The sequence below is a fragment of the Uranotaenia lowii genome, chromosome 1, assembly GCF_029784155.1.
Source record: "Uranotaenia lowii strain MFRU-FL chromosome 1, ASM2978415v1, whole genome shotgun sequence".
Taxonomy (NCBI): domain Eukaryota; kingdom Metazoa; phylum Arthropoda; class Insecta; order Diptera; family Culicidae; genus Uranotaenia; species Uranotaenia lowii.
In genome coordinates, this window is record NC_073691.1 from 167,336,084 (window position 1) to 167,351,908 (window position 15,825).

A 15,825-nucleotide genomic window follows, 5' to 3' on the forward strand; every position below is an offset into this window, starting at 1 on the left:
AGATTCAGATTACAAATTTCAGATTTTTTATAAAACTTCAAAATCAGGTTTCAGATTTCAGATTTCTTATTTCAATTTTTGGATTCAAATTTCGGCTTAAAGCGCTAATCCGCTCAATTGTTAGCTATATATTCCCTCAACCTTTGATTGTTAATACTCGTATGATGTCAACAGAAATTTTGTTTGACTATTACGTGTCACTGAAAACTGCAACCTTTAAAATAAATCACCTGTAATTAACAAAACTTGTAATTTTAAATTGTTTTCCTTGAAAATAAACGAAGATTCATTTATTATAACAGCAAATTTCTCGTAAAAAAGTTGTACACTAAAAATTAAATGTCACGTAATCATGTTTTCGACCTGTAAAATTACGGTAAATGTCCTTATCCTTTTTGTTACAGGACATTTGCGTAATTTTACAGGAAATAATGTTTGCTGTGTACTATGTAAACAATCAACATGGAAGCCAAAAACAGGGAAAAAATTGGGCACAGTTATTTCAAGTTATTTGGGAAAACCATCTCCATCTTGGCTAGCTGAACAGTTGAAATTAGGGGAACATGCTCTATTATGCCTCACTTAAGCGAATAGTGATTTGCTATGCATTCCATGAAAATTTTGTGTAAAAAACGACGATTTTCGCAAAAAAAAACGCGGTAGGATGGACGTATAGAAGTTGAAATTCGTTTTCCGACGCCATCTTGAAATCCAAGATGGCGACTTCCGCTCAACTTTAAAATGCTGAAAGTGACTGAATAGCACATGGAACCCCCACAATATGGGTATTGGAGGAAAGGGCTCAGTAAGCAAGGTTGCCGAAAAAAATTCTGTGTTTTTGACAAAAAAAAATCTTGAATTCTGTGATTTAAAACTAATATTCTGTGACGGTTTTCTGTGACGCTTTTTTATGAAGTTCATAGGGAAATCATGCCAAACATCAAAAAAAGGGAAATTTCCTACAGTTTTAACTGAAAAATATCAATTTACATTATCTTGTTTTCATATTTTCATAAATTATAGTCAGAAATAAAAAGTCGAAAATGACAAAAAAAAATTATAATTTTGGAAATCTGTACAAAATTTAGAAATTCTGTGAATTCTGTGAAAATTTTAAAAATTCTGTGATCTGTGACACAGATTCTGTGACGAAATTTTGCTCAAAATTCTGTGATAATACAGATTTTTCTGTGATTTCGGCAACCTTGTCAGTAAGTAGAATTCGAATTTTGCTGCGCGACGCCATCTTGAAATCCATGATGGTGGTTTCCGTTTAACTCAAAATGCAGTAAATAGGGGGAAAGTTCATATAACGTCCCATGTGGCCACTCGTGTTTTGAAGAATCTGAAACATTTTAAGTCTGCAAAATATTACCAATTTGTTTTAAATGCTGTGATTGGTCGTGGCGAAGATGAATTTTTCCTTAAAATGCCCCTGTGTCGTAATGATTTCACAATTTAGGTTTTTCTTCATTTCGATCTACATTTTAAAACACTTTCAATAAGGCGCAGCTAGCAGAGAAAAACGAATAAGACAATATTTTCTGACACATCGATAGGGGAGAATTAGCACTATGATTTTATGCTAAAAAATCATACGGAATTCGCTAAGGTATGCTTTTTATGGGTATGTTCTATCACGACCCATGCGCTCGTTTTTGGAGCGTTGATTTAGCCCAAAAAAATCTACTTTTATTTTTTTTTTTTAATTTTGTTTAGACCATTTTGATTTTCTTTCTAGTCAAAGTCTGTAAGTGTTAGTGTGTTTTCGGCCTTCGGCTGCTTTCGGGTGTGTTCGGCTTCTAGGCGCATATTAAATACACAGTGGTGCGTATTTGCAACACAGTTTTGTTCTGTGGCTTTGGATATGGTTTTGAAAAATCATGATTTAAAGCAACTTAATTAATTTAAGTAATAAAAATTATCAGCGTTTGTAGAAAACACTGTCTTTCAACGAGTACACTCGTTTTTTACACACATTTGCTTAAGTGGGACATTATAGAGCATGTTCCCCTACCTGAAAATCGCATGAACCATCCACAGCATTGGTATTGAGTGAAAAAGCCAAAAAAGTAGATGAAAAATGGCTGACAAAAATGTTAAAAAATCTGAAAAAGCACTGACAGAAATATACAAAAATTTGACCAATGTATTAAAAATTGAAAAAAAAAGACAAAACAATGACAAAAATATTTCAAAACTGTGTCAAAAATATGAAAACTTTTACTAAAATTTGACAATCAAATGGCAAAAATCGGAAAGAACTATGAAATAATTATGACAAACGCAGAAGTAAAAAATTACAAAACTTTGAATAAAATACGACAAATGTGGTAAAAAAAATATGTGAAAAAAATGACAATATTTTAACAAATGTGACAAAATTATGATCAAACATTGATAACAAAATGGCAAAAACTAAACAGAGCTAGTACCTATAAGGACAAATGTTTCAAAAAATAACCACAAACATGACATTATAACAAAACAACAATGAAATCACAAAAATCTGACAAATACATGATAGAACTATAAAAAAATTTATGACAATGGTGGTAAAAATATGACAAAAATTTGACATTAAAATGAAAAAAATGAAATAAATGGATTCGAATATGACAAAGTTCTGACAAAGCTCTGACAAAAAATGACCAAATTATGAAGAATGAGATAAAAATATAACTAAATTCTGACGAAATATGTAAAAAAAAAAACACAACATGATGACAAATACGACAGTAAAAATACAAAAGTTTAACAAAACATGACAAAAATTCGAAAAAAATAATGTAAAACATCTTACAAAAAATGACAAATATAATAAAAATCGAACACAGTTGTACCGGATAAGTTTTCCAGTAATTGACCGCATCAACTGCATCGTTGATAAAAGTCGTAAATGACATAAAGAGAAGATGTTGAACGACTATAATCGAAACAAAAAAAGACAAAACTATGAAAAAAATGTCAATCAAATGAAAAAAATCTTTCAGAATTATGACAAAATACTACAAATGAAAAATGACGAAATCGTGACAAAATGACAAAAATCTTTATCACATTTGTTACATTTTTGTCATGGTATTGTAGACAAAATTTAGTCATATTTGAATTTTTTCATAAGCTATAAAATTGTCATATTTTTATCACATTTGTCATATTTTCCATAATATTTTCAAATTTTTGTCAAAGTTTTTTTTTCGAGTTTTGTTATTATTTTAAATTTTTATCAAAATACCATGTCATATTTTTATTTACTTTATTGAATGTCTTTGTCATGGCTTTGTTATTTTATTGTCAATTTTATCAATTTTTTGCTATATTTTTCTCGTATTTTTGTCATATTTTAATCACATTTGTCATATTTTTCTCATAGTGTTGTCAGAGATTCGTATTTTTTTTTCATAATATTGTCATACCCTTTTCATAACTTTATTATATTTTTGTCATAGTTTTGATAGATTTTTTTCATGCGATTTTCGGTCAATATTGGCTTTCGAGACAGGGGTGTCAGGTGGTTTCGTCAAAAAGCAGGACAACGTGAAGCAAAAAATCAGGATTTTTCCGGACAACTTGATTCATGGAAATAACAAGCAGCTCTTTTTTTTACTTTAAATTCAATTATATTTGAGATGTTTATATGAAAATCAGGGCAATTCAGGATATTTTAGAGACCTATTTTAAAAAATCAGGACAAGGCGAGAGTTTTTGAAAAACCAGGACGGTTTCTCGAAAATCAGGACAAATTCTGATAAATCAGGACCGCTGTTTTGAGATGGTGTATCATAGCGTCAGACAGCAAAATTCAATTTCTACTGATTGATTCCTTGCACCTTTTACCCATATTGTGGGTGTTTCATGCGATTTTCAGTCATTTAAAGCATTTAGAAGTTAGGTGGAAGCCGCCATCTTGGAATGGCGTTTAAAATCTATTTTCCGACGTCCTCACGAAGTTGAGGCACCGAGTATTCATTTAATTAAAATTCCTCTTAATAACCCGGTGCGGTCCTAGAACTCGAAAGGTTTATGGCGGATGGCGGTTTTTCGGAATTCAAGCGGATTGTTTTTTGCGCGGTACGCATCCCGCGCTCACATTTTTGATTCTGTAAATTAATTTGCAAAGATTTTTTTTACGATTGATTAAATTTTTCTTAACACCGAGGATTTTTTTTGCCGTTCATCCGATCCCACGACCATCCCGTAATGTTTTGGCCAGATTTCGCAAACTGTCTTTACAGCAAAGTCGTTCAAGAATGGTATGTAGAGAAAGGGTTGTTCCGAAAAAAAACCTTTACCCGCCCAACTGTCCCCAGTTCCGCTCTAAAAGAGATCTTGAATTCAATAATATAATCCAATTCTATCTGTAACAAGCTTCAAATCTGGTTTGAAGATTTTGCTAAAGTAGCCTTTCGAATTTGACAATCACCAATGGGTTCAAAACCTCACACCTGATGAGGAACCACTGAGATAGTAAATTGAATGGATCTTTCAGAGGGAGTATTTGTGTCAAACTAACAATTTCAAATTTACATAAATCACCTAACATTCGCAGCAGTTGCGAAATGTTCGTAAATTTATCTTATTCAGGAACAACTATTGTGATTTGAATTCCTCAAATGTTAGCGATAAATACTCTGAGAGTCACACGACGTTACTTGCCAAATTTCATCAATTACTCCTAACTTCTGTAAGCACTCGAGGAGAAAAATGTCATTTCATTAGCTTTGATTGTTTCCCAAGGCTCATCCGAGCTCACGTACCCTTAAAAACTTACAGTAGCCGAGTCTTAAAGGTAAAATTTGGTGAGTCACGTCACGTGACTCGTGTGTCAAACAGTAGATTTTAACCAGTATAAATAACCAGTTTTTAGTTTAGTTTTTTTTAATACTCAAGTAAGGCAAATCAATCTTTTAAGTCAGCTCATCAGCGCATTGAACATGTTATACTAGCATCGGTGACTACTTCAAAACTAGTTGAATTTATAACTTTATTATGTAGCTATAGTTAATCTAAATGTCCATCAATCACGCATACTATTCATTATGGCAACGAGCAAACTAGTCATCTTTCTTAAATTATCTAAACTCTCGCCCACCGAAACAAAACAAAAAAAAACCAATACGCCAACAGCTAGCATTCCGCGCCTGCCACGGCCTGAAGGAGCGCAAGGTGCTGGAAGTTCGCCGGACGCTCTACTCGCTGGACACCAACGATGACGCGACGGCTGCGCTGGATCGGGCGGTGCGACAAAACCTCAAAGAAACCGCGGACCGGTTCCCGATGGGAGACGTCGAACGGCAAGTGGCCAATCAGGTACGGAACTTCATCATCATCATCGACATCCGAGCGGCTGTTACGCGATAAGTAGCTTCATAAAACAACAACTCGGGGTTAAAAGATTAAACCGTCAAGTTGCGAAAGTTGATTCGATTTACCCCGACCCAACCCTTCCTTCCATCTTTCTTTCTTCTTCTCTTAATTCGATAAGCGTTTTGTTTGATTTTATTACATTTGTACCGAACGCTAAGCTTCTCACTTTTCTCTCACTGGAACAGGTTCTATCGACGCTTCACGAGTATCCCTGCCTGGAGACGTGCATTCCACTGATTCACTACATTAGCGATTGCGTTCGGCTGGCGTGGAAGATGAGCAATCAGACGGTGCCCTATTATCTGGACACCGATTTTACGTTAGGTAGGTTGCTAGAATAAAATCAAGCTAAAATAAAAGAGTCAATTACCTGGTTTAACGATCTTAACCCTTTTTGGAGACTCCCAGTAACCAAAAGCACAGCAGACGTACAAACTCGAACAAAAAATCTTCAAAAAAGTGTGTAGAATTCCAAATGCTGATATCCAAAAAATACGTTAACAATTGACTTGAAACAGTGCCATCTATTGGGTTCAATTTATTGTCAATGCAGTTGAAATCCGAAGTTTTCGCGCTAGTGATTGGCACCCTTGCCAACCAGCGCCGATGAAAAAAATCACCAAACACCTCGGCAATCGGCAACCCTTTCTTCCGTTTGGTTCCAACACGTCGAAGATGTTTGATAGATTTCTGGTCAACATGCAATGTCGTCAGTGATATAAATTTGAACCAAATTTAACATCAGAGTAAACAAAAAGTTTTGAAAGTTCGAAGTTGAAGTGAAGTGAAGTTTTCTTAGAACATTTTCATAGATGATCTAATATATAAAGATGAGTTGGACTATATATGTTTGTATGCACCTTATACAAATCGACACCGCTTAACCGATAAGCCTGAAATTTGGTACAGAGATGTATTTGGACCAGGGTAAGGTTTTAGTGAAAGTTCTGAGCCCCTCCCGCCTAAGAAAAGGGACCCTTCCATACAACTTTCGTTTTTATTTCTACAAATCAAAAGTCATGGCACTCATTTGGCAGCCGATTTTCGTTTCCTTTGGCGGGTTGTTTTCACCATCACCATGGGCCAGGCATTAGAAAAGACCATCCAAAATTCACGTGTACTGGAAAGCAAATCAAAGCTTGCTGAGCGTTAAAGATTTGAAAGGGGAAATTTTGGCGGGTGTTTTTTGTACCTTTCACTGCTGAAAGCACGTGGTACCGGTAGATACGAGAATTTTGGATGCAATAATGAGCTAACATTTCGGATTGAAAAATACAACTAACCTGTAATGTATGTATTGACTTGAATTGTAGTGGTTTTTAAAGTACTCCCTACCACTGCTGCAGGGCTTTGGAGTCTATAAGAATATACAGTGTGTGATGTATGGATGCAGTGATTTATCTTCCTTCATTATGAATTTGGATTGAGTGCTGAAAACATATTAAGTAATTTACTTTAAATCAAGCTTTTTAGAACCAACCATTTTCGTATTTTTAGAATTCCTCATAGAGAAAGATAAAATAATTAAATTCAGAGTTATAAGTTGAGAGCTGTGATGTCAACGCTTTGAAAGCCGTCTCAAAAATTTAACGTGCATTATCTGGAAAAACCAAATCCAACGCAAGAAACTTTATTTGAAATCAAGTATGAGGTTTTAAGTTTTATACAATTCAATTTTATCGGTCAATCTATGACTTTTGTAAAAATGTTGATCCTCAATGTATTCAATTTTACCATCCAATTATGCGAAAACTTAAACCGTTAAGTACTGCGAATTCAATCAAATTATTTCCAAAAATTTTCACTTTATCACTCTTCACAATAATTAATGAGATTTTTTTTCCAAGAATGTAAAAATTATAAAAAAAAATCTTTTGTTATAACATTATAAAATGGGCGATTTGGGCTCCGAGACAATCACTTCAAACTAATTTAGTAACTATTAGTGGAACTTGGAACATTTAAGAAAAACTAATCATAAAACGGTGTGGAAAAAACAACGAAAAGTACACATCCATTTGAAAATATGCAAAATGAGTCTTCAACAAGTTTAAAAAACCAAATACAAACACATACAGGATCTGAATGAAACTTAATGTTTCCTCGAAGAGATTCCTTTTACTTAATTCTAAGCGTACATTTTTAGATTATAAGATGGCTAGCATCTCACAAATGCTTAAACCACTAAACCACTAATGGTTTACTGTGTATGCCGTGACTGGGATTCGAACTCATGGCCGTTGGCTTGGAAGACTTGAATGTCACGAGCTGCGGCAAGTTTCGGAAGCCTTCTTAGAATTTTTTGGACAAATTAAACTTGAATTTGGCATATAGCGTCCGAAGAGATCATCTCCAAAAGAGATTTTTTTAGATGGGGGGTGGAAAAGATAAAAATATAGTTTAATCATTTGAAGAAGAAAAATAAGAAGGCCAAAGCTATTCAAGCTTCCTTCAAGAAAGGGTGGGTATAAAATGTTTTTCGTAATGAAATAAAAAATAATTCATGGTAAATTATTTTTAATTTCTATGAATACGAACCTCATAACTATAAGTATTTCAAAGATATGAAAAAGGGAAACACAGTAAATATTCTCATTCAAAACTTGAAAAACACTAACAAAACTTTCAAAGCTTACATACATTGGACAACATGGGTAAAATTTTCTCATAATAAATATATAAAACATATTGAATACAAAGCTACCTAAATTTCGTAAAGTCAGACGACTCATTTTGATTTATATTTTATGCAAACCCGAGCAAGGCCGGGTAAATCAGCTAGTAGGTAATAAAGTGAACGAAAAATGATAACCTACCTCAAGAAATGTAAATTCTACGGGATAAATTTGATAAATGTGAGATGACCAACAAATATTAAAAGGGAATGATGATAATATACACATTTTATAATTGGAGATTTTCTAAGAGAAAAGAAATGAACCACGTCTACTACAGTCGGTAGTCAACCCAAAAGAGGAAGATACATTTATTCAATCGGCTTACAAACTTTTTACATAATGAGCACAACTCTCTAAATGTCGACTGATATCGACTTCGTTCCCAGAAGGGGTTTTCTAACAAGTCGAAACGTCTATAACGTGGACACTACAAAATGTAATATGAAAAGTTCAAAGCGTAAAACGAGGGTGAAAACGTACTTATTCGTACAAAAAAAAACTTTCATAAATCAGCGAGATCATTCGAAACGTTGACGTCGTAGCGTACAGTCGCACATATACCCGCTCTTCAGTTGTCAAGTGTAAAAAGTGTGGTTAGTTTTTAACGCGTCGCGTTTCTAGCTCAACAGATCCGGACTTTATCGCGCCGTTTGGGCATCTTCGCCGATCCAGTCAACAAACCGTTGGGATCGGATTTTAACGCTGTGGCCAATTACCAAAGGGCCATTGGTACTAATCGAATTAGTGGACTACCAAATCACGTGGTAGCTCAAGGTCTGCTGCTATAAGGCTAAGGGTGGCCACAAAACAAAGCCACATCATCACTGGATTTAACAACAAGAAAAAGAAGATTAGTATTGTTTTTTTTTTATTTTCCCTTTTTTTTTCCTAACTCTTACTGTTACTGGCTATTTTTCCCTTAATTTCTTATTTCGATTATTGTACTTCGTTCATATTTTCATTACGGGAGACATATTTGTCCCCGTAATAAAATATGAACGAAGGTGGAGGGGTTGACCCCGCAGCTTCTATGGATGATATGGGTATCTCCTATGAAGATGAGGAACACCTGGAGGACCCAGGCCCTAATTCGGAGGGCATCACCTCAGATGACGGAGCGGGCCCTTCAGGTACTGATACATTTACAAAGGATGATCTCTCAAAATCACCCATAGCATCTGCGCCCGCCCGAATCAGAGTGTATACTGAGAGTTCAACTTTTGCTGGGCCGTGGGTGCCCGGCCCAAACCTAATGGAAAACCTCTGAATGTAATTCGGATTTTGAAAGATCTGGCCAGGTGGCCCTCTGTGACCAATGTAACGAAGGTAAGACCGAACAAATTGCGGGTGGTCGTGGCTAGCCTCAAAGCAGCCAACGAAATTGTTGCCAGCAATCATTTTAATTTAGAGTACCGAGTATTTGTTCCTTCTCGAGAAGTTGAAATCGAGGGAGTGATATCCGAAATGAGCCTGTCGGTGGAGTATGTTAAATCCAACGGCGTTGGCAAGTTTAGAGGCCTTGACTCGACTTCGGTCAAAATCTTGGACTGCCGCCAACTCGTGACTGCCAACGCCGTCAATGGAGTTAAAAAGTACTCTCCGTCAGCCTCATTTCGGGTAACTTTCGAGGGTACTGCACTCCCTCATTTCGTTTTAATCGATGGGATGTTAAGGCTCCCTGTAAGGCTTTTTGTACCTCGTCCTATGCATTGCGAGAATTGTGTGAAATTGGGACACACTGCGTCCCACTGCGCGAATAAACCACGTTGTTCCTGTTGCGGAGAAAATCATGGGGTTGGAGCGTGCCCCGCAACAACACAAAAATGTGTGTATTGTGGGGGCTCACCCCATGATTTATCTTCTTGTGAGGCCTTTCAGAACAGTTGGGACAAGCAGAGACGCTCTATAAAAGAACGCTCCAGGCGTTCTTATGCTGCCGTTTAAAAGAGCGCCTCTCCACCGACCTCAACTCAATCAAATAACGTCTACTCTGTGCTGCCAGTTGACGATATTGACACGGATACTACTGAAGAAGAACAGCCACTTCTTGTATTAGGAAACTCTCGGAAGCGCTCAAAGGTGACTTCTCCCAAAATCCTAAAAAAAAAAAAACTACAATCTCCAGTGATCCAGCAGTCGCGGGAACATCAAAAGCTCCAGTACCTGATATGATTTCTTCTACAGCAGCTGCCCAGTCGGGATTTTTTAAGTTGTGCGACATTTTGAACAAGCTTTTTTCGTTTTTCGATGCATCGGACTCCATCAGAAGCATAGTAACGGCAATGCTTCCAATTGTAAAGACACTTTTTCAGCAATTGATGCAAACTTGGCCCCTTCTTTCAGTGTTTATCTCTCTCGATGGCTAATTTACGCCGAGAGGTTGGAGATATCACTGTTTTACAGTGGAATTGTCGTAGTCTCATTCCTGAACTGGATGCGTTCAACTATTTACTTCAAAAAACAAACTGTGATATTTTTGCATTGTCCGAAACTATGCTATCTTCTCAATCTAACATCTCATTCCACAATTTTCATATCATCCGTCTGGATCGTGACGATTCTTATGGAGGGGTGCTTTTGGGGATCAATAAGTGCCACTCTTTTTATAGAATTCACCTTCCTTTATCGCGCGGAATTGAAGCTGTTGCTTGTCATACAACTATAAGAGGTAAGGACTTATGTGTTGTCAGTTTGTACTGGCCTCAGAGAGTTGCAGTGGATCGAAGTCACCTAGAGGACCTGTGCTCAGTGCTTCCTGAGCCAAGGTTGATCCTGGGTGACTTCAATTCGCATGGAACTGTCTGGGGAGAACAAATTGACGATAGTCGTTCTACTCTTATCTATGACATTTGCGACAGTTTCAATTTAACAGTTTTGAATACGGGTGAAAAAACACGGGTACCTAAACCTCCTGCAAGACAAAGTGCAATTGACCTCTCACTCTGCTCAAATTCCCTATCATTTGATTGCCAGTGGAAGGTGGTCCATGATCCTAATGGTAGTGATCACTTGCCTATCGAAATTACTATCACCAATGGGGTCAGCTCTTCAAACACAATAAATATGACATATGACCTTACAAGACACATCGACTGGAAAAAGTACTCGGACGAAATAATAACAGCCATCGATTCTATGCATGTTTTACCTCCTTTAGAAGGGTACCACTTTCTTTCTCGTTTGATACATGAAAGTGCACTTTGTGCTCAGACAAAACCCATCCCAGATTCATCTGTTCAAAGAAGGCCCCCTAATCCTTGGTGGGACCAGCAGTGTTCCAAGCTTTATAAGGACAAATCAACAGCATTTAAAGATTTTCGAAAACATGGAACTCTCGTCCTTTTTGAAACATATGTTTCCCTTGAAAATCAGTTCAAAAAATTGATAAAGGGGAAGAAAAAGGCATATTGGAGAAATTTTGTGGGTGGTTTATCACGGGAAACATCCTTGAGTACCTTGTGGAGAGTGGCACGAAGCATGCGTAATCGATCATCTACGAATGAAAGTGAGGAATATTCACATAGATGGATATTTAACTTCGCACGGAAAGTCTGTCCAGATTTTGCACCTGTACAAAAAATAATCCGGAATGTGCCTCCAGATAGGTGTGGTATGGATTCCAGCTTTTCGATGGTCGAATTCTCACTTGCCCTCCTCTCTTGCAACAATTCAGCTCCGGGAATTGATAAAATAAAATTTAACTTGTTGAAAAACCTTCCGGATGCTGCAAAATTTCGCTTGTTAAATTTATTTAATCAATTCTTGGAGCACAACATTGTTCCCCAAGAGTGGAGACAAGTGAGAGTCATTGCTATCCAAAAGCCCGGAAAACCAGCGTCTGATCCCAATTCGTACCGTCCAATAGCGATGTTGTCTTGTATACGCAAACTGATGGAGAAAATGATCTTGTTTCGTTTGGATAAATGGGTAGAAACAAATGGTCTCCTTTCAGATACTCAATTTGGGTTTCGAAGGGGCAAAGGGACAAACGATTGTCTTGCTTTGCTGTCTTCAGAGATACAAATGGCGTACGCAAAACGTGAGCAAATGGCTTCGGTGTTTCTAGACATAAAGGGAGCTTTTGATGCAGTCTCAATAGAGGTTTTGTCAGACAAGCTGAACTCCCGGGGTCTGCCTCCTCTTTTGAACAACATCTTATACAGCTTGCTTTGTGAGAAACATCTGAACTTTGCTCACGGAGAGATTTCAGTTAGAAGAACCTCTTACATGGGCCTCCCGCAGGGTTCATGTTTGAGTCCACTTTTGTACAACTTTTACGTAAGTAACATCGACAGTCGTCTCTCTGAAGGCTGCACTCTAAGACAACTTGCAGATGACGGCGTGGTGTCTGTCACAGGATCTACTGAGTCTCATCTGCACAGACCTTTACAAGATACTTTAGACAGATTGTCAACCTGGGCTTTGGGGCTTGGGATTGAGTTTTCCCCTCAGAAAACGGAGATGGTTGTTTTCTCTAAGAAACATAGACCTGCTCAACCTAAGCTTCAACTACTAGGCAGAACGATCACTCAATCGAGATGTTTCAAGTATCTTGGGGTTTGGTTTGATTCCAAGTGTACCTGGAGAGCCCATATTGAGTATCTGAAAGGCAAATGCCAACAAAGAATCAATTTTCTTCGATCAATCACTGGCACCTGGTGGGGAGCCCATCCAGAAGATCTTTTAAAATTGTATCGAACTACGATTCTCTCAGTGATGGAATATAGTAGCTTCTGTTTCCAGTCAGCTGCCAAAACTCACCTCATCAAACTCGAGCGTATCCAATATCGTTGCCTGCGTATCGCTTTGGGATGTATGCCCTCAACGCACACCATGAGCCTTGAAGTTTTGGCAGGAATACTCCCTTTGAAAGATCGATTCAATCTACTATCACTTCGGTTCCTCATCAGGTGTGAGGTCATGAACCCATTGGTGATAGTAAATTTCGAAAGGCTTCTTGAGCAAAATCTTCAAACCAGATTTATGTCTATTTACCACATCCTCATGTCAATGCAGGTAAACCCTTCTTCGTACTCTCCAACTCGTGTTTGCAACCCTGACTACGATAATTCTTCTGTCCAGTTTGATTTGTCTATGCAGCAGGAAATCCGTGGAATCCCAGACACGCACCGTCCACTTTTGATTCCACAAATTTTCGAAGCTAAATATAGACACGTCGATGCTGAAAAAATGTTCTTTACCGATGGGTCCCTGATAGAGGAATCTACGGGATTTGGAGTGTTCAACGAAATATCTAGCGCCTCTTACAGCCTCGAGTCACCATGTTCTGTGTATATAGCAGAATTAGCTGCAATTCACTGGGCTTTGGATAGTATTGCCACACGACATGTTGAACACTACTATATTATAACTGATAGTCTCAGCTCTGTTCAAGCGATCCGCTCTATAAGACCAAGAAATCTCACGCCGTATTTCCTCAGAAAGATACGAGAAATATTGACCACTTTATCAAGACGTTGCTTTTCATTACCTTTGTTTGGGTCCCCTCACATTGCTCGATATTAGGCAATGAGAGGGCAGATTCCCTTGCAAAGGTGGGTGCGATGGAAGGCAACATTTACCAGCGTGAAATCGTCTTCAACGAATTCTACTTCTTGGCTCGGAGAAACTCTATTGTCAACTGGCAGCGCAGATGGGACGAGGATGAGTTGGGTCGGTGGCTCCACTCGATTATCCCAAGGGTAAGCCTTAAAGCCCTGGTTCAATAGATTGGACTTGAGTCGTGATTTTATTCGTATATTTTCCCGTCTTATGTCCAATCATTGTTCCTTGAACGCGGTACTCTATCGTATAAATATTGCTGGCAGCAATTTGTGTGGCTGTGGCCAAGGTTACCACGACATCGAGCATATCGTTTGGTCATGTGAGGCCCACCTGGCCGCTAGAACGAATTTAATAGACTCCCTTCGGGCCCGAGGAAAACCACCCTGTACCCCAGTAAGAGATGTACTAGCTGCGATAGACATTGATTACATGTTCGAAATCTACCTTTTTCTAAAAGCTATTGATCTTCGTCTATAATTCTTTTCATTTTCATATTTCTCTATCTATTTTCTTTTCTCTTCAAAAAGTAAAAAAAAAGTGATAAAGTGATGTAGACCTAAGAAAACAATTGTAAACAAACAAAACGAATTTGGCTCCTTAAAGCCTCAAGGTATGAGCCGTTTCAAATAAAGAAATTACAAAAAAAAAATCAGCGAGATGTTGATGCCATTTTACTATGAACATGTTGTCCAAAATTTGTTGATTGGCACGATATGGGTTTCGTTGGGAAGAATGACAGCTTGCTGTTAAATTCCTTTAAAAAAAAAATATGGGTTTCTCGCTCTGATAGCATTCAAGTCTTTCGAAGATAGGAGAAATTTCCTGGTCGAGTAACAGACGATTTCAAATGAAGAATGGAGTAAAACTGTAATTCATAAGAAAGCACTTCGATAACGAATGTTAACATTATATTAACTTTTTTTGACAATTTATACAAGTTCGTTTGAGTTCGGAACTAAGGCCAAGGGAGGAAAATGTTCTTCGATTCACTCGGGCACCATTTACTCAGCCAAAGGTGGACTTCAAATGATTCTGTTCAAGTATTAAACCGACTTTTGGTTACTTGGGAGTTGACTGGGATTTGATTATAAGTCGATGTGAAATACCATGATGCTATTTCCGATAAGAAATTTCAGTTAAGGTCACCGGCTTAGAACACGAATATTCTTAACAGTAAGGTTTAGATAAACAATCCCAATGGAGTTCACAGGTTTAAACCTAGATGCTTGATCTGAGAATTTTGTTCGATTAATCTTCATGGGGTTGCGAACTAACACTTAAACATTTTCTCCCATTCCAGGTCTGCTTCAACCGGAAAAACATGAACGGTACCCGATTTCGGAGAAACGATCGGACATAATCCGGGCCTTCCTGTGGCCTGCGTTGATGCAGAACGGCCGATGCGTCCACAAGGCTATTGTGGCCACGTAACATATACGCCGAGACTCACAGAAGATGAAAAAACGAACATGGATACCATGGATTGAGTCCCATTTGCTCAACCATTCACATAGGATAATTGATCGTTGTCTACGCGGAACGATGAGAATACAAACACATAAATCGAAGGCATTTTTACAATTTTACTCGAAAGCTTTTAGTAAAAATCAATACCATTATGGACGTTTTGTTTTGTTTATTTTTTACTTAAACCGAATTAAAATAAGAAGTCCGCGTCAATATGTCCAAAAATAGCTACGTAAGGATTCGTCAGTAGTATCACTATGAGCTCTGAAACGTATGGAAATTATATAGGTGCCTATACACTATCGGGACTCGGTTTCTAAGTGGATCCGGGAAGTATAACTTTTACGTTTCATTCTCCCTCTGTACATATAGCCAATTTTATGCAATAAAAATAACCTGTTTCACTTCTGTTATATGGTGGGTTGCATTTGTTTTATTTGAAAGAATTTACGTAGTTTCTAGTGTTTAACATTTAGAAATTCTGATTCACATCTCCTTTGTTTAGCACATTGTAAAAAAGCAGCTTAATAGTTAAAAAGCATAGAAAAAAATTCCATAATTTCTGCCAGCGTTTTTTGTTTGCTTCAAAAGGATCAAAACAAAAGTTATCGACTTAACAACAACCCTATATTTTTTTTCTCTCATTGGAAAAATAAGTCTATCAGTAAAGGTTAGATTTTCAGAGAAGTTAAAAAACAAATAAATTTTATTTGAAAGGGGTTGAAAAAAATTACCGACTGTACTG

At 37.3% G+C, this 15,825-nt stretch overlaps 1 protein-coding gene across 1 annotated transcript in view; it reads left to right on the plus strand.

The window, feature by feature from the left end:
- The window catches only part of LOC129745527 (uncharacterized), a 111,499-nt gene extending 96,006 nt beyond the window's left edge, over positions 1-15,493 (plus strand). The window contains exons 6-8 of the mRNA XM_055738679.1: positions 5,131-5,313; positions 5,556-5,694; positions 14,914-15,493. Coding sequence (XP_055594654.1) covers positions 5,131-5,313; positions 5,556-5,694; positions 14,914-15,044 — 453 coding nt within the window. The 3' untranslated portion in view covers positions 15,045-15,493. The remainder of the gene's footprint in view (positions 1-5,130; positions 5,314-5,555; positions 5,695-14,913) is intronic.
- Positions 15,494-15,825: the final 332 nt, after the last annotated feature.